The sequence below is a fragment of the Anser cygnoides genome, chromosome 1 (genome assembly GCF_040182565.1).
Source record: "Anser cygnoides isolate HZ-2024a breed goose chromosome 1, Taihu_goose_T2T_genome, whole genome shotgun sequence".
Classification (NCBI taxonomy): Eukaryota; Metazoa; Chordata; class Aves; order Anseriformes; family Anatidae; genus Anser; species Anser cygnoides.
The window spans coordinates 145,480,130-145,500,013 of NC_089873.1; the positions used below are offsets into that span (position 1 = coordinate 145,480,130).

At 40.6% G+C, this 19,884-nt stretch overlaps 2 protein-coding genes across 14 annotated transcripts in view; one reads left to right on the forward strand and one right to left on the reverse strand.

Annotated features, from left to right (window-relative positions):
- LOC106041660 (pinopsin-like) overlaps nt 1–4,481 on the forward strand; it is a 102,756-nt gene extending 98,275 nt beyond the window's left edge. The window contains exon 6 of one of the 2 annotated variants that reach the window (XM_048077880.2): nt 4,343–4,481. The gene's annotated coding sequence lies outside the window, so the exon portion shown is untranslated. Of the gene's footprint in view, nt 1–3,473; nt 3,614–4,342 lie in introns of those variants that run through there. The other variant, XM_048077879.2, reaches the window with a different exon arrangement.
- The window catches only part of ST6GAL2 (ST6 beta-galactoside alpha-2,6-sialyltransferase 2), a 180,519-nt gene that overhangs the window by 10,462 nt on the left and 150,173 nt on the right, over nt 1–19,884 (reverse strand). For 9 of the 12 annotated variants that reach the window (XM_013190226.3, XM_066984854.1, XM_066984842.1 and 6 more), the window contains 4 exons: nt 14,410–15,412; nt 10,080–10,177; nt 6,804–6,905; nt 5,509–5,683 (listed from right to left, as the gene is read on the reverse strand). In XM_013190226.3, coding sequence (XP_013045680.2) covers nt 5,509–5,683; nt 6,804–6,905; nt 10,080–10,177; nt 14,410–15,385 — 1,351 coding nt within the window. In that variant the 5' untranslated portion in view covers nt 15,386–15,412. Of the gene's footprint in view, nt 1–5,072; nt 5,186–5,508; nt 5,684–6,803; nt 6,906–10,079; nt 10,178–14,409; nt 15,413–18,554; nt 18,926–19,884 lie in introns of those variants that run through there. The other 3 variants (XM_013190224.3, XM_066984876.1, XM_066984889.1) reach the window with 3 other exon arrangements.

The window sequence follows — 19,884 nt, forward strand, 5'->3', positions numbered from 1 at the left end:
AGCTGAAAAAGAGTAAGCACCATTCTGTTCCTTAACAAACTGCTGGCAAACAGCTGAGCAAGTGACAGTAATAAAGGCAACTCTTATTAAGTTAAATTGTTTCCTTCAGTTCATGTGAGAATATTTTGCCTAAGCAGAGCTGAAGATCAGCCGTGTTCTTCTATTCAACATGCTCTCTGAAGCCATTTTAAATTTAAGTTCTTAGTCATACAATGATCTGCTAACGTTCCAATGTAATGGTAGTCTTCTTGTATTATTGTCTCAATGCATGCAAATAGATTAAAATGATGTTATCAACTATTAATGATGCATACCTGTTTTAAATCTGTAACATCAAATGTAAAGCCCCAAACAAGCCTTTCTTTCTCCAAATTATCTAGGCTTACGTATTATTTTGTGCTTAGTTGTCCATAAGTTAGGCTAAAAGCTACATTGTAAAGAAAAGATTACCACCTACACAGACAACAAAAAGTGTAGAAACCTACACAGAGCATGTTCTGATTTGGGAGGAAAAAATAAAATGAAATAAATACACAGTCAGAGCTTTCAATTAGCTTTTCAAAAAGACAAAAGCTGTTGGCAAAAGGTTATGGTTATACAAATGTGAATTTGAAGGAAAATCACCTCAGAAGAAGTAGCTTAGCAAAGCATATAAATGGACTACACTAAACAGGAATTCATGCCAAATTCAGCTAGTAAAAAAAGGGTCAGGGCAAAATCTTAATTAAAAAACTGTATATAATCTAGGTATTATTTAAAAAAAAAAAATCACACAATTTTCAGAATGGTGATGTGCAAACCTACCCAATGCACACAGAAAGTTGGTATTAAGAAACCCAAAGCAGCAGTTTTAGTCTTGGTCTTCAGATGATAAAATGGCAGATCAAAATTAGGTTGTTTATATAGGCTACCAAGGAGAGTATAGGAATAGCTCTCCTAAAACAGAATGGTAAACATGGAAACTGACAGTTTACACACCACCAACCTCAATTAAGAACTAAACTTTGATATGTTCAGAAAGAAGAGAGGAAGACCAAGTTCTTATTTCATAGTGAAAAAAACAACATGCCTCTACAGGATATCTGTATTAATAAGAAGTGAATAGGTCTCGCTTATTGCAGTTGTCAGAAAGTAGGGCAAAAATTTTCCCTAATAACAGCGATGTTTTTTCGACTACCAGTTTAGGATTTGCCAGTGGAATCCAAATGTGAGATCTGGTGGTTGAATGCTTACACTTCACCACGTCTGAAAAAAATGCAGCAGGTCGAAGTCCAAGACTGGAAGTAAACATATCAATACTCATTTAACAGACCCAATTTTCAAACAAATGTGAACCGAAGTTGGTTAATTTGAAAAGCCACCAAGGCAACTTGTTGCCTAGTGCTAATGCAAGATGATGAGAATACCATGCAGAGTTTTGTTTAAAAGCATGATGGCCGCAGCTGCAAAAATATGCAAGAAAGAAAGTTCAAAGCTCATCTAAGTATTAGGTTAGAGACACAAAGAGCAAATCATTTATAATGAGGAATGACATTAGCTAAGTGGCATGCCACATAAGGCAAAGTTACAAGCCAGGCAAAGTCCTCATCAGTGTCTGAGAAAAGCCAAAAAAGACTCCCAGATTAAAATAAAAAGTTGTTTTACCCTGGTGAAACTTTCCCCAGGGGGAAAACAACACAAAACAAAACAAAACACTGGTTTTGGTCCTTATTCATTGCCCTTGAGATAGCTCCACTAGGAAATACCAGACTAAAGGATGACTTGTCTGTGCCAAATTCATCCTTCACAGAGATGGTATACCCCTAAAATGAGCATCTAACAAACTGGTCACTATTTTCTGCTCACAGTTTTACAGACAACGAGTTCATCTTGTTTTAAATGATGTCTTGAACTTATACCTATGATTAAGCAGGACAGAAAGCAGTGTTAAAATAATAACAAATTTACTGGAAAAGACTGCAGTGAGGTATGGGTTTGTATGTAGCACTGGTAAGGTACAAAATGGCATCTGTGATGGATGGGTTGCTGCAAGCTGACATCTTGCTTACAAGAAAACTGAAAACAGGAACATCTACATGCTAGAGCCTGATGCCAGAGAAACAGAAATTCTGGATGAAGCTGATGTGAGTTGGATAGGACTCATCTCAACTGATTTTAGACCTCTGTAGTGTATGTTAGCATTTCAGAAGTGGCTGGAAGCAGTGACATATGTAAATTATAGTAAGATTTAAAACTGTAGGTGAATGTACATAAAATGTGATATAACCAAAGCATTCTAGACTTACGCCTTACTTTATACGTCACATGTAGAGCACATACAAGGCTGCTGCTTACCATACTTCCCTTGCCATCCTCTTCTCTCCCCTCCTCTACAGCTGCGATGTGTGCCATGTTTCCCACAATATGCTGGCACTGAGCTAATGCAGATGGGGTTTGGGGGAGTCTGTGTCTCCAGAGGGTGTTTTACTGAGATTGAGATAGGGCATCCCATTCCCAAAGGAAGCACAAAACATGTCCTCCTTAGCTCCCATGTGGTGGATAAACCAGAAGGTCCTGCTTCTTCCTACTCTCTCATTCCCCTAAAATCACAAGACTACCTCTTCCCCACAAATGAACCACTGGCCCATTTTCAAGAAGTCTTAATAATATTGTGACGTAAGTACCTTAACATAGCTATTAACAATGTTAAAAGATTCCCTTGGCATCAGTCACTGCTGAAGGATGGTGACTCTGCTGCAGAAAAATACCATGAAAACACATTCCACCTGAAAATCCTTCCTTTGGAAAGACTAAGCAGCAGAAATGGATACATTCAACTGAATGGATACGATTTCCACTGAAAAATGTAATAACTGAAGAAATACTCTAAGACCACCCTACAATATTCCTGAAAGGAAATATGCTGATGTTTCCATGTGCTAAAGAGGGCTAAAAAGCCTGAAACAAAAGTTACCCAGAACCTATTATTATTAAAAAAAATAAATAGAAAAAAAAAAACTTTTCCACATTACTGGCATCAATAGTGGTTTGAGGAACTGCTGCTCTTTATCCATAACTAACAGCAGCTCACAGAGGGCTATGTGCTGCCTGACTTTCCACCAGGGCAAGTATGGATGACAAATGATATCCCTGTATAGAATCTATATTCATTCTAATTGCAGAGCATTACACACCAACATACAATAAGTCATTCCAATAAAGTGAATAGAATCACTGTGGTCCTTGCTATAAACAGCTTAGATTCAAAGATACTGGTCCCTCGGTCTGTGAAAATTCATACGCTACTCACGGCAGCCTATGCTTTTGAACAGAATGGACATTTAGTAAACCATTTTCCCATATCTTGTTAAAATTAAGACACTCATTTTATGATGGTCATCACTTATTCATTCCTTAATTTTATAGGAGATAATTTTATAGATTTTATAATGATCAGACAGAAGCTCGATATTCAATATATGTCTTTCATGCAGGTGCACTCGGCTGTGTCCGCCAGCTTCAGTTCCAACTGGTTATTTGCTGCATGAGTTGTTGAGAGATACCTGATCTGAAGACCAGCATGACTTTTCAGATTTCTGCCAAGCTGCATTATATTTTTATGCTTTAACTTGCCCTTTGACAACACAGAGCTGCTGTTTTGGTGCTGTCTCCCAGTTTATATTACATTACACGTGCAACTCATAGACATACATTTAATAAGGTTACTAATATAGGGAGCCTCTTTCTAATAAAATATTTAAAATACATCTATCAGAACAGTAGCTAGTTATCAAATGAGATGGGTATGACTCCCAGTACGTTTGTCTAACTGACTTACCTTGAAACTAATAATAGCATTAGCAAAATGTCTAAGCATCTTCTTTACAAAATAACAATATAAATAAAATTATATTTACTTATTATAAATAATGCATATTTATATATTATGAATATAAAAGGTGAGTAAGCAAATCTGCATCTGCACATACAGATTATATGTACCTGTACAGCTTTTGTTGCCAATGGTTTTGCTTCTTTAATGATTAGTATTTCAAAGCATCCTCTGCTTGGAGGATATCTTTAGTCAAGAACATTTAGATTTGGGGTTAAAGATTACTAATCTACTTTCACAGTGAAATTAACTCATGTGATTTCAAATAAACCTTTTGAAGTGTTTCTTATATATGGTGGAAGTACAGATTGACAGCGCAATAATCCTCTTCACTATTCTTATGATCAGCAGCTGTTATCCTATTTTTATCAACAAGTTCATTACTCTAAGAATTGCTTTTGCAAAATGCGAATGCCACTGGTGAGATCATTCCACATAAGCAGACTTCTCTTTATGATTTTTTACATGCAGGCTCCAAAAATCTCACTGCAAGAAATAACAAACTGCCAAGCCATGCTCGCCCAACACAGGCCACATCATCTTTCCGCTCATGCTCCAGGCATGCACAACCCACTCAGATCATCAACGGGCATATTCCAGACACCTTTATTACATCCTTCTCAGAGCCTCAGCATCTGCTTTAAGGCTCTGGGTGAGCTCCACAAAATCGTGTGATGTTACTACTGCATACAAAGCCCGAGATAAGTGCTCGGAACTGTTTTTTTCCCATGGCTGATGCAGTCTCAGGTCTCAATGCTTTCAGATTCCGATGAAAAGAATGACAAGAGCATCTTCTAATTGCAGCAAATAGACAAGTATCACAATGTCAAATAGGAAAGAATGAGTTTCCAACGTGGAAGATGCTATTTTGAGCTCTATTGCCCTCTGTGCCTCTAGGTGCATCAGTAAGAAAGACCTTTGACTCAGTCTTACTACTCTACTTGTACCCTTCCAACATTCACAATAAAGACCTGTTATGTGCCAGATAATGCATGTGTATATAGCTATGATGTTATGCTGTGGCCTCGGTGCCAAATTATACCCAAAGAAATACTAAGGAAGGATGAAAAAAATATGGTGAAATTCTGTCCCTTTGAGTGTAAGAAGAAAGGGGATGCTTTGGCCACTTGTAGACTGAGCACTAGAATCTGTGACAGGGCATGGGTCATTCCTTGACCTGTGGAAAGAATACAGTCTGGCCTGTCAGACTGCATCAGTGACTTCATCCTCACTGTATTATCTGCTGTATGCTTGATCTGGCGCATCTCTGCTCTACAGTCCCAACAAAGAACTTCAGAATTGAATAGGTTATCACTAGAGAAATTAATTTGAAACAATTTACACATTAACATAGAAATTAATATCAATCGAGAAATTAATATAATACAACTTTCTCACAGATGTATGTATTTTAGAAATATGTTATGTATAGTATGGATGTGAAAAGCGAGAAAGAAAAACATTAAATTCATCCACCTATTATACAATTCTCACAGTGTGCATTTTGGCTAGTCATTGTTTCTGTACAGAACAGCAAGAACAAATGGCACGTGTATGGATATGATCCTCATGCAGTGTATGCATTTATTTATTTTAATATCTAACATGTCTACTGGACCCATCCTTGATACACCTACCAATAAAACCTGAAGAAGGAGGGTTGGGCTGTATCTTTTCTTTAGTGTTCTCCTGAATGATGTCCCAGAGCTGCCATATAAACTTTGGATGAAGAATATAAAATGGCTGGTTTGGATTCTTCCTGCGATGCTGTACATACGGAGTGAACAGATTGTAGTCTGGCTTCTTATACCACTGGGAGGAGAAAAAAAAAGAAAAAAACTTTTCTGATCTTATGTTATCCAGTGTATTTTGAACACTACATGAAAAATAACGTGAATGAGTTTCATTCAGGTTCTTCAGGATAGAAGCAAAGCAGCCTGCACCAGGGCACATTTGCCCTAGAAAGCCAGTCCTTGATCTGGGCCAGATCTTTGTCTTTTCTTCAAACAGAGACTCCCAATAAGCAATACAGTGAAGTGGAACAAGCCAACTCCAACTCCCACTCAAAGGCTCATGTCAAACAAGGGTCTCAAAAAGCCTTAACGCAAGACCTGGGCATGGAGGTGAGCCTCTCTCTGAGAGCATCCCTGTCTTTGCTGACAGCGGCAGCAGCAAGTGAAGCAGCCTGGAGGCAGCGGGTGTAGGAGACAGGCAGCTCCTGGCATCTGTTGCTAAGGGAGTTGAGCAGACGAAGGTTTACTTTCTGCTTGCATCCTGCTTAGCTCCCAGCTCCCCCTGCCAAGAACCATCAGATCAACTGGTCCCACTGGAGCTGCAGCACCCGCCAAGGCTGAGGCTCCCCGAGTGACAAGCAGATGGATGTCTGCTGCTCTCAGCGAGGGGGCGGGCAGCGGGGCGCAGATGGCTGTGGGGGTGTGGACACAAAGGGAAGACTGATAGGGAGGAGGCCTGGCAAGTGGGGAAGGTGCAAAGAGAGATTGCCACTGGGGTGTTGTATTTTGTCTAGGAAGGCAGAGGGGAGGGTGGGAATAAAAAAAGGGATGCGGTTCTTCACCTTTCTTGATAAAGCCTCCTTCTGAAATCTAGCAATATCCCTCCTTCATAAATACACAGAAAAATCACTGTTATGTGAAAACAGCAATATTTTTATCCAAAAAAACACAATCCCCATCATCCATCTATCCTAGCATCTCACAGCAGATCATTCCAGTACAAGTGCTGGCTACTAAGAAAAGTTTTTAATCAATAAACCATTTCTGACCAACTCATGCATAGTGTTCTCTGCTCTTTAGATAAACATTTTGGAGTTCATTGTGATAAGTGAGAACTAGAAGACTGAAGTACTAAATACATGAATTTTGTCCAGTGTTTTCAGACAAGTTGGGAAGAAGGGATCAAGTAGGCATCTTACCACGTTCAGATTTGCAGAGTAGGGGGCAGGATCCCAGGCTACTAAGATAACATCCTTGTACAAGGAGCTTTCAACAAAGTGATGGTTTGGGTTTGTGAGAATCTGCAAACACACATGTAAAAAATTGCAGAGTTAAAAGCAAATGGGACCCAGAAAAACGGCAAAATCCTTCTCTAAAATGAACAGCCCTCCTCACTCTGCTGTTTGTTCTACTTTAATTCTGATTGATTTTAAGCAGCTTCTTTTGTAAAAAAAAAATTAAAAAATAAAAAAAATAAAAAGAGCTTAGTCATAAACAGCACTCATGACAGTTTTAAGTAGCAGTACGCTGAATTACTCTCCATCTGCAAGCGATGTGATGAGACCACTTGAGATGCTGCATAATTGTATATCAATATTACTTTGTGTTCTGGAACATTAAAACAAAAGCTACAGTATTTCACACTGTCTGTAGGATCCACTTTTTGGACACAGAGAAGCATTCTTTGAAGTGCTGCAGCCCCCAAGGATACTCTCGTCTTTGCATTTTTCTTTTTTTTTCTTCGTTTTGGTTGTTTTCTCATTTCAACAGCATTAGGTCTCATATGAAGTACCTTCATAAAGGCAAATTGGACCATAACAGTAAAAGCCTGTATACCTAGAAAAAGAATTCCAGGAACAGGCATGTGATAGTGCTTTTATTTGATTTGATTTTAAAGTAACAGTGGTAATTGTTCTGATCTACTGCTCTCTTGTAACTCCCTCCCACATCTACTGGTACTCTGATCCTCCCACCCTGTTTCCCTTTTACTCCTGCTGGTTTCTCGTTTCCCAGACTCTCCGTGCTTAACCAGATCTCTCTGATCCCTGGTGCATCCAATCTCAGGAAGGATCGGACCAAATGATTTCACTACTGGTTGAAACATCATGAATTTGGCTCCAGCTGTTAAACTAATCAACGTTCCAGACAAATAAATTCATACTAATTTTCATTTCCCTTTAGAATCCAATGAGCCGTATTTGATTATGCATATTTTTCTTCAGAAAAATAATATTGTTGCCATAGCAATATTCTTTCTACCATAAACTTTAAGCTTAATGACTTTCCATCAGCTTTCTACAACAAGAACAGCATTAGTCTTGCTGCCATCAGCATAGCTAACTCCATTTCTCAGAACAGTTTTTGTCTGAGAATGTAAACTCCTTTCTTGAGACTACAGAGTAAACAGACCAAAAGGTCAAGCTTTTAAAAGCTCAATTCTACAGTTATCACACAAAGGAGCTCTCTCACTTGCCTTTCAGCAAGCAAGAGTCCTTTAGAGGTGTTGTCCACACAAATTTTAGCTCTTAGTGAGCCTGCATTCATATGTATGAGATGAGTTTCCTCTGGAATAACAATGTGTGTTGTGGCTGCACTGGTTTCCTTCACATCCTTTGGGCTTTCATAGCAGAGAACATGAGGGAAGGAGAAGGCCACAACAGCCTTTTAATTCACTGAATGCAGGAATTTCCTACAGTAAGGAGAGGAGGGTCAGAAAGCCAGCATGGATTATGCATCTTCAGAATCGGTAAAGCAAGCAACTTTTATCAAGTGACCTGTGAAGATTTCTCTCCTGGGGGTGGAAAGGCCAGTCTCCCAACAGGAAGCGAGAACATCACAGAGAGCTTCCAACCTCTTTAAAGGAGCAGAAAGGTGGTGGGAATACAAATATTTGTGAGGAAGCTGTGTGAGCCGACCTGGCCTGAATTTTAGTCATGCCCTGTGGTTTCTTCGGAAGCTTTGTGGAGACCAAGTGATGTTCAGCACAGCAGAGAAGATCACATGAGCCTCCATTACCACCACAGCAGGAGTGTGCCACATCAGCTCAGTGAACACAGAGGATCCCACACAGCATAAAACAGCTAATTTAGCCGTTTAGTCTCTCTGAATTCACTTAGGAGCTAACAAAGCTCAAATCACTGCCTGGAGGCACTTTTTCTTACAGAGAGTCTAGTGGGACTAGTCAACTAAATGAGGTCTCTAAACCCTCCTCCTTGCCCCAAGACAGGAGTTTAGGCATGGTCAGCAACCACGATGTTTCGGCTAGAAGTAAACAAAAGTAAAATCAAGACCAGTTAAGGAAGAAAAAAAAAAGTTAAAATAAATGACACTGAGATCAATGTTCTCTTATACATTGATTTCACAACTAAAGTCAGATATTTTGGGTTTCTTCCTGTTAGTAAAACAGGAGTCGTATTTAACCCACATAGTTTCAAATATCCAGGCTGCCCTGCATTGTCACAAAGAGCTACAAAACGAGTGTGAAGGGAATGGCAGCAAAAAGTATTCTATATATGGTGGCAAAGAACATGATTTTATACAGAGAACACACCCACCAAGGATGGACATTGCATGAGCCATCGCTGAAAGCAGAGAAAAAAAAATGAACTCATAAGAAAAGCTGCAAATGAAATTTCTGTGTTCAACAAAAATCATTATGTACATATCATGCTTCGTGGCCAACCATACTATTGGCATTGACTAATTAAACTCTCTCTGTCGGTATTTCATAAAATTTCACAGTAATTCTGTTGCTACATTTTAGCTGCATTTCATGAAGAGGAAAAAGGCTTAGTTTGCCCAAGATCAGAGTTCAGGCAATGTTTTTTTCAAAATTAAAAAACTACTCACAGCCATAAGGTGTCACTATAGCTCAATGCATACTTTATTTGTTGACACTCATATGCAGAAAATCCCATTTTCTGTTTCCACTCAGATAAACAAACTCATCTCAGATGTAATATCCAACGGACATAAAAGTTTTTTTTTTTTTTTTTAATAGTTCACTCCAAATTTTTAAAGAACGATGACTTGCCTAAAGTTATACATTAAGACCACTCAGTTCCCATTTCTTTCTCCTTCTAGCACGGAAATAATTGGGGAACTGGAGAATATAAGAAGAAAGCTTTGGAATCCCCACAGCCCAGGCTTTGTGAAGATCCCAGAGGTGGTGTGGCAAAGGTCTTTGGTACTTATGACTCTGGCACCCTGCTGAGCCTTTACAGATGTAGGACACACGAGAAATTCTACAAACAAATTCTTTGAGACAAGGATATCATGTAACTATTGCAATCACTCTACACTGACAGCACATGTAAACATCCCTGTAAGGGAGAACTTCTACCTGCTCTATATGTCATGACTGTTAAATCACTAGCTGTTTCCCAGATTACCCAACACTTTCTCAGAGGTTGTTAATTTAATGTCATCTTGTACAGAAGTGACATTGACTTGAATTCACAAAAGGAAGCTCCTACCTGGGAGTTGATGATTCGCATGGTTGTTTTATTTCCAACATCTTTTTCATAGCCACGTGTTGGAGCAGAATTAAATCTTAGAACAGCATCATGAGAATCTGGGAGTACAAATAAGGGGGGTTGTTTATATTATTTTTATTAGTCATACAGAATACTAAAATAAAACAAATGAATTAAACTAATGTAAAACTTGCACATTTTTCCTTATTTTTATATTCTATGAATGAAAAATGTTCTACTACAAGCAAACAAAAATCCTCTTGCATCTACCATTACCAACATCCACTAGGGAAAAAAAAAAAATCAATCATTTATAAATTCAGCTTTCAATACTTAAAAATGTCTCTTTATTGGATAAAAATAATATGGGAAGGTTTGTTCAATTGGTTGCTATCCCTATTTCAAAATTTACAAAGAATTATTACATGCAAAAGTATGTTAATTGCAAGGGTATCTAACTACACATTCAAATCAATAATGACACTCAACTATAAGCCTGAGTTTCACAGTATTGTATAATATTTGAAGAATCTCAGGCCACCCCAAACCTATTAACCAAACTAACTTATTCTCAAGGCCAGTACAGGTCTTAAAGAGTCTGTCTAGGAAGTTAATCCACAAAACTGCTCACACACAGAAACCTAAGGATCCCTCGGTAGCAAAGATCTAACAGAGCTGAACTGTCAAAGTTTCCCCACAAGCTGTTGACCTCAGAGTCATGCAGAACAGAAAACAGCTATAGGTCAAGTATGGGTCAAGCACAGATACTACATGCAGTCCTCTGCTGGATGAAAGATAATCATCTACCCAGTGCTTCCTTTCAGGGGGTATCAAAGCCCAAAAGTAGCGAGGGACAGGAAGAAATGATGCCTGTTGTCCAGAAACACACTATCCTTGTCAATATTCCCCTATACAGTTCACTTTTATCGCTTCTCCAGATTGAAGCAGAAAACATGTTTCAGACCAAAATGGTCATGTAATCCCTTAATTGTTTATACATTTGTTTATCTCTAGTCACTTCATATGTGGTTGGGTGTAGCTCAAAAATGGAGTAGGCAGAGGTTTCCAAAGGTAACTAATATGCTTCTATGGAGTTCAGGCCTGATCCTATCCAACTCCCATCTTCTGTCCTTTCACACCTTTACTCCACACTTCTTGTATTCCAGACAAGAAAATACTGTGTGACATGACGACAGCAGTTCAATCTCTGACATACTTGCTTGCCTGAACATGTGTCTGAAATGAGAAATTTTGCCAAACGTCCACTAAGCCCAACTTCTCACGGGCTGATAAGGAGTGGAGGCTTCTTCCATGTCCCTGCGCAGGAGCCACATATCTATCCCCAACACCTAACCTTCATCTGCCTAAGCAAAAGCATCTTGATTGTGTAGAAGCTAGAGGACATGAAGTCAATAGAAAGTGCAGGTACTCTACGCTTCTGGAGAAGGAAAAGAAAAACAGAGGTCCTTTACATCTGAAATTTGCTTATGAGTTTAAAATATAAGTTTGGACAACTATTTGAAAATCTTTTAAGTGTGAGTTGGGAATTGGATTGGGAATTGCACGGTTCACAACTTAGTTGAGAGACAGTGCACTGCATTTCCAAAAATTTTCACTCCAAAAAAAAAAGCTATTTTTATTAAAAAAAATAGGATGCAGCCACACAGTAACAATAACTGCTTTTAAGTTAACTAACTTTAATCTTAGTATCTTAGTGTTTGGAGATAAGCATTCCAAAGTTACAGAGAGTTTGAGGTTTGGTCACAGATCCCTGTTACTTCCTGATGATAACAAAACAACTAGGTCTCCCATTAAATAGCATAACCACGATGAGAGTATTTGCTGTATTGGCACAGACTTCCATACTTACTTTTATTAAAAAACGAGTGTGGGGCAGTGGCACCCACAATTGCACCAAAAGTACTCATTAAAATTTCTGCCTGCATTTCTAAAAGGAATACAGAAGAGGGCGCTAAAAGCATATGAAGAGAAAGGTCCTGTGCTGCTCCTTTCTCAAGCCTTTTTTTCTTTCAGGAGGATAAATAGTAAAAGCCTTTGCCTACAGCAACTTCATCAAGTAAGGCTGTACATCACATGGCCCAAACCCCAGAACTCATGCATAGGGTGTTTTTCCCCACTCCGTAATGACACAGACTTTGTGGACACTGAATAGCTTGGCAGGTTGGGCAAGCTGGCTCCAAAGAGCCAAGAGGAGCCATTCAAGGTGCCTCACAGCAGGCAGGCTGCTGGTGGTTTCAAACAACAGCTGTAATCCTGATGCCAGCTCTGTGAGGGGACTGTTTTCTCCTACAGCTATGCATGCACAGAATAAAAAAAATAAATAAAAGTGTATCTTACACAATCTGATCTTCCTCTTCCTGCTCAGATTCCTCTCACTTTTTCAGAGTACTAGAGGAGAGGTGGAAAGTCAAGGCCGTAAGCTCAGCTGCACCACATAACACCTGGACTCCACATGGGAAGATAGCTCCTTCCCCATATGAATAACAATACAAATAGATGCTGGAGCTTCCATTTTCCATATAAAGATGACGACACTGGAATGACATCTGTAGTACGCTGGCACTTCCACGGAGTAGCAACGGCCACTAAGACCCATCTAGCTGCTGTCAGTCAGCTGGGCCCCTGCAATTCTGGTCCCAATTGTCTGCTCAGCCAAAAGTACCTGCCCACGGCCTGCACAACACTTAGATAAAGTCTTTTGTGAGTCTTGCTGCCCCACATGCTTTCCTGTAAAATAGGTAGGAGGAGATCTGAAACTTCAGCATAGGCCTTACAAAGTAGCATCTCTTCCCTTTAGGTGGCATCAGAGGAAAAATTCCAATTAAATCTAAAAGCTATTTTGAAGTGAATGGCATAAGCTTTCTGTGCCCTGGGTCCTTCTGAGGGAATGGATACACACAGGAGTGTAAGGGCACCAAATCCCATCCTGGGCTGTACCTGAGCATGCACGTGTCATGATGCACACAGCCATATGTAAGTAAGTCACAATGTGTGGGGTTCCCCCAATTGTTCTCTGGGTTCGCCAGTACAGCACTAATCCATACTTGTGTGAACCGTATTTAATGGGGAATAACGATAACAAAGAATTTGTTTCAATCAAGAATTACACACTGGAGAAGGGAGGAGCTGTTAAGCTATTTTACCCCAGAGATTTCTAAATCAGTGGGGCTTCCTGTGAAACTGAGGGTTACCCTGGTTTGACTTTTGCTGCAGGCCAGCAGGGCACCTGGGTTGTGTTGGAGACCTATTAGAGCAGATTGGTAATTATAGAGGCTCTAATATATCCCAGAGATTTAAAGGAAATCCATCTGTGTTAAAGAGATGATAGAGTGTGATGAAGCAGGTATTGGGATGTGAAGTCCTGGAAGATGGGAGGATTAACAAAAGGTACATCAGAAGGTTTTTATAGGGAGCTGAAGGCGATAATTCTTTGCTCAGGAAGCAAGCTTGAAATGTACATTTCGTCCTTCTTACAATACTGCACATGTACTACAAAACGAACCACTGAGATATTAACATAACTACTAACACTCATTTTTGAGAAGAAAAAATAAAACTGACTTGGATTAGTTTTATGGCTCCACAATCCTCTTATGAACAGCTATCACAAAACTCTCAGCTTCGGGGAATTCTGTGTAACATTGACATCTCAGCACCATCTCACTGACTCAGTGCAGCAATGGAAAAACAATGGGAGGAGATACTCAAACTCATTTAAATTCACACTTGGAAAAGACATCAAGGGACTTAACCTTGGAGCATGAAGCTACTTACTCAAGGATCTATATTCTATATGCCTGTGAACTCTAAACATGCAGAAGATTAAGATGATGCTCTACTGCTTCTTGGCACGGAGACAAAGTTTAGCCTGGGACAGTTAACGCTACAAGCAGTTTCTCTACAAGTCACCCCAAAATATGGACAGGTACAACAGAACTTTTTGGAATAAAACCTGAATATGCCTCTAATCTGCTGAAGAAATAAACATACTTTGCATAAAAATGCCAAATATGGCAGATCCGTTGAAACAAGTGTCTTTTTTATACTACAAGCTGTAATATGCTAAGAAGGCATCATTGTTTTCTTCAAATCAAATTATGACTTCAGGCCAGATTTTCCTTTCAGTTATATTGCTCTGAAAGGGAACAGCTTCACTGAAATCTGTAAATTCACACTCACATAACACTGGTGAGAGTGAATAACCAGACCCTTCAGAGACCTACACTTGAGAAGAATGAATCCTTTGAAAGACAAACAGGAATACGCACGTGTACATACATATGCACATGAATAGATACATTTCACCCACCTATTTCATCCCCTAGAGAGGAGTTCAGTATGGCACCGGCAGACATAACTACAGCACAACTCCCAAAGCCATGTGTATACAATTTGCCCAGTGGAATTTGGGGAACGTGCTTCTCCCAACCAAGAGTGGAGAAGGGAGCCTCCTTGCCATCTATTGTTCTCACATTCACCCTTTCTTTTAGCTCACAGAAAAGCTGGTCGCCTGTCAACTTAGAGTTTCGTTTCCCTTTGAACCGCACCCCATGCTTATTAGTGCTCAAATAATCTTTCATCGCCTTCTGCAGTCGAGGGTTTAGCATCTTGGAAGAGACATCCCCTTTCCAAAGCTTGTAAAGAAAGGATTTCGACATCGTGGAATACAGCCCATCCCAGTCATCAGATTCATCAAGCATCTTGCTTCTCCTGTGCTTTGCGCTCCTTCTCCTCATTCTTCTCTGATGGCCCCAGTTGTTCTGTAAAATATTTTCTTTTGGATTATCCTCATCGGCTGAGATGAATTTTGCTATCTCTTGAAGGTTGCTGTGTGACTGAGGCTGACCAGCAGCAAATAAATAATCATCATTCACTTGGTAGAAAGCACTTTTTGATTTTCTTCCTAATTGGGATGGAAAATACTCATCTTCACTTCTAAAGGCATCTTCCAAATCAGTCCATTTCTTAATACTTCCAGTCCCTGATTTAAATGTACCTAAAAGGTCTTCATTCAGAAGTACCTCATTCCCATCGATGGTTTCATAGAACGACGGATCGTGTATGGCTCCCATTATGACTCTCTGCTTCCCCTGAAGGGGCAGAAGCCTCTTAGTTTCAATGTAAGAAAAGGAACTGGGAACGGGCTCAGCAGTATTGCTATCTGTAAAATAGATGAAGATCACCAGAAAAAGCAGACCCCACGCAAAGATCCCAAACAGCATAAGTTGTTTCCATTGCTTCAAGTTCGGTTTCATGGCAGTGCCTTTACCAGCTCCTCTGTACATTGAAGTATTGGTGAAGGAAAATGAAACCTGGAAAGAACATCAAATATTAATCAGGAATGGTTCTAAAAATAGATACAATTCAGAAATATCTTAAGAGGCTTTGATAGGAGCTGCAGAATTAATCTCTAAGCTGTAGCACGGCGCATTCAGAAGCAGAAACAAACTCTGGAGCCTGCAAACACTGTAGGAGTGACATGCTTTGGCTGTAACCACACAGTGACAGCTGCTAGCTACAAAAGAAGCTGGTGGCCAGTTTCTACAGTAACACTGGATCCTGCCTTCAGGGAGATCATGTGCCTGCCTGCTTCAGCTGTACAGAGCGTACAATTGCGAGAGCAAAAGCAAAACCCACGTCCGTCTGTATGCACAGTGGGGAGAATATTAGCTGCTTCTCTTTTGCCATGAAAAGTCCTTGCACGGTGAGACTGCAAGCAAGACAGCCAGTGCTCGAAGGCACCAAGCAGGGAGCACAAACTCATCTGGACAGTCCTCCTCTGCCCAAATCCCTGATGAGACAGTGCCCTATGGATATCAACAAGCGGCAATAGGGGAGAGCATCACTCTGGCAGGTCAGGGGGAGTCTTTTGTTTTCCTTAACTGGTATGAACTGGAATAGCCTCAGCAGCCAAATCATTTGCTGGGGAGCACAGCCCAGGATCAGACCTGAATAAGAGGTCTGTTCAGATGCTCTGCTTGGGTGCTGCACATGCCCTGAGGTGACACAAAGGAGTTCTGCACATTAAGGCACGAGGAGTTTGTGTTTTCCAAAAAGGGTGACAACTGGCACAGCCAACTAAATACATTCCTTTAGGATAACGATGGATATTTACATAAGGAGGGAATGGGGGAGGAATGTTAGTCCTAGACTTGAAATCTGTGCTCTACTAATACCTGGGAATTTTGGACAGCTTGTGTATTAATGGAGGGAAGCACTGTCCAAAACAAAATGAAGCCTGACTGAAGGGGCTTTTTTCCAATTAAAATACACTAACACATTGCTGGGCCATCACGCACACCATGCCCTTACAAAAACTCATTTGTGTCATTAGTTGGTGTGGACTTTGGTAGAAAAGTCAGCTGAAGAAAGTACAGCCCTCCCTTAGCATAAGCCTTAACATTCACCTCACACCATACTAATCTTCAGCCTAAGTCAACACTGCAGTGTAACTAACTCCAGGTACTATTTAGTGACAGATCACTTACTTGATCTGGATTAAAAATAAGCCCCTTCTTCTGAAGATCTGTTCCTAACCCCATTTGCTTCAATGATCACTTAACGGTGCCACTTTAAAGCCCTTTGTGCCAGCCAGCTGTGGTCAGAAAAGAGGAAAAGGAGCAGAGGCAGGTTGTGATTTCACGAGCAGCCTGTGCCGCAGGAGCCTGCATCCCACCAAACCGCATCCGAACACCACACACAGCTTACACACCTCTGATGACACACTGGCTAGTTACACCTGGTGGTCAGGAGGGACCAAAAACATAGTCACCAGACACTATTATTTGAGTACGTCAAAGGTGAGTGCCAAGCTTAGAACAAACCTGCAGCTGAGGCTATGTTTTAGCATCAAAAAGAAATTGGCAGTCCTGCTGGTGCAAGGCACTCTCTGCTGTGCTCCTTATCTCTGCCCCTGCCCTGTGCCTCTACCCGATCGTGTAACACTGCTGTCTACTGAGCTGGCGTATTACAAACCGGACCGTTTGTCCTGACACTCTGATACCACAACGGTAGGGATGTGGGGGAATGTGTGTTAAAGGTTGATATTTTTTTAATTTTTAGTTTTTAAACTGGGTCAGTCCCTTTATCCATTTCAGCCTGGTGACAAACACAGTTCCAGCACAGATGAAAAGATCACCTACCACAAGGCAGAGGCGAGGACAAACCACAGGTGCTATGAGCAAGGATACTTCAGACAAGCGTTTCTGCTGACCCCCCTTGAATGTGAGGCCACAGCATCACATTTCTAAACATGAGCTATTTTAATATTCTAAGCAAAGCCTAGAACAATAAATAAATAAATAAAGCTAACTTTAGGACTGAAGGCATTGTCCAGATAGAGTGAAGATTCAGTGTCACAACTGCGTGACCAAACTTCATTTCTAATGCATCAAAAAAAAATAAATTCATGAGTACAATAACCCTGTGCTCCTCACACGTTTGGCTTGGCTTACACAAACCACAAGGAAAGAAAAAGCTATTACTCCAAGTGACCCATTTCCCAGTTGCATTCTGCTGCTGCAAGATTGTTCCCTGCAGTACCCCTACGCTTCACCCCCCACTGCCAATTTTAAATCACTACAGGCTATGTCCTGTGGGAGTCTACTTTCAGTATATGACTGCTGTGCAACTTAGGTCTGCCCTTAAGTTATTGCAACCTGCCCACTCATCAGCGTTCAGATGTTTTGCATTTTTAAAAAGCAGCATTCTTCGCCTGTCTGAACTGCTTTCATCCCTTTGTATTATTTTCCCTGCTGTGTTTCCCCAGCACTTTTCAGCACGTGGCTTCCAAACCACTGTGTAAGTTAGTCTTTGCTCAGTCAGATGTTTCTCCTGCTGAATATACATTTCTTATAGCATCAGCAAAGGAAGCATCTTGCAGAATCTTTTTAAACAGACAAGCTTGCAGGAAGTAGAAGCTATAAAGGAAGAAGTCACTAGTATTTTCCACCAACTCAGGCAATAAGTCTAACCATAATTTAAACATAACCCATATAGAAATCTCATGTTTTTCTCCAGTTTTCTGGGTTTTGTTTTTATCTTATCACTAGAAATTTACAAGAAACAGAAAAGGTTTAGTCTTAATTCAGGTATAAAAATATAAAAGTTTCTAATTGTCTGTGATAATGTGTGCTTGGTGCAGCAGACTGCCTCAGCATGAAGAATTAGTCTGGACTCCTAAATTTGACATTCAGGTTACAATCTGAAAAAAGGAATGAGTTGCATTATTAATTATTTTTAAACCAAGGCAAATGATTTTTCCCCCAAACACTTAGAGAGTAATACAGAACATTTGTATCAGTTGGCATGCACATGTGAGCAAGCACAGGATTACCTTTATCACGCAGCAAAAAATTATCTAAATAAAAGAAAATATCAGCATACACCAGTATATTTGCCAATGCTGCAAGTAAAAGGAGAGACACCAGCGAGAATAAATCAGAAAAACTTTACCCATTAACTACTGCAGGAGCTTATCTACAATCCCTTGTTGCAAGTGGGGCCTCAAAAAGGATACTCAAATCTCTTGAAGACCGGAGCTATGCAGGCAAATCTCTGTGCTGCTTTAATGTTTTTTTGCTCACAAGAAAAGCCTTGTCCTCCAGCAGTACAGCTGAGCTGGAAGCGAATTCAAGGTCATTACTGTATTAGTTGCAAGAGGACCCCTACAACCTCACAGGATCTTGACGGCTGCAAGTGGAAAGCTGCAGTAAGCCCAAAGAAATATCAGTTTATCTTATCTCCCTCCGCACAAAACACCAAGTCAGCTCCCCCCCAGCCTCTGCGGCTTCTCACACCTCGCCTGTCGCTGCCTTTGGCAATGTCTGGGAGGAGAGGGCAGCCCCTCCTCACCCTCACCCTCAGCCGGCAGCAGACCCCTCTGCTACTTCAGCAGGGGTCTCCCCCAGCACCACCTGGGGTGTGCGTTCATGAAGGCACTGCATCTCTGCTGCAAATAGAAATGCGTTAGTGTAGGAAACCAGAAATGACAATCGTAATGAGTGACACTGGCTGAATGAAGAAAAACAGGTGGTTTTGTGAATGCAATTACCAAAGTCCACTGGATCTTTCAGGAATAAACCTCCATCTCTCTCATCTGTGCTCATACAGATTTCAAGCTGTCAAAGCAAATCTATACAGAAATTTTAAAATTATTGTTCATGTTGTTTCTTGTCTCCAACTTCAACACCCCTGCCTCAGTAATCCTCCCTGCTTACAATGAAAATGCTGATGTCAAAGTTCATCCTAAAGAAGACTGGAGGTGCAAGCCTACACTGGGGGAAAAACCCCAAGACTTAACCCAACCCAGTTTCCCATTCAGCAGAAGCAATAAAGCACGTTAAAAAGCATCTCTTGCCCCAGTAGCTAAAGACTTCATTACATATCTCCCTTCTGCTGGGCTCTTTCAATCATCAGCTGGTTTAAGCCCCAGCTGCAATATGGTTAGAGATGTGTCAGGCTGCTCACATAGAAGCCATGGAAAGCATGAGGCAAGGCACAAATCAGCACAGTGGGTAGAGAGGAGACAGAGTTCTGTATTTGCTTAATATAAGTACTAACAGCAGCTATGGAAAATAAAGGCAAACCCCAAGGGTATCTTCGAAGTATCCCAGGAAATAAAGCTAACTCCCCACTGGAAACTAAAGGCCGATTTTCCAAAAGCAGCACCCACTTATGGGAAATTTCATTTCACCACACTAAGATGCAAGATACCAACGCGATCCCCCCTCCCTGTGTACAGCCTATTGTTTGGCAACAAGGAGCACTTCTAATTTTTCTGAAG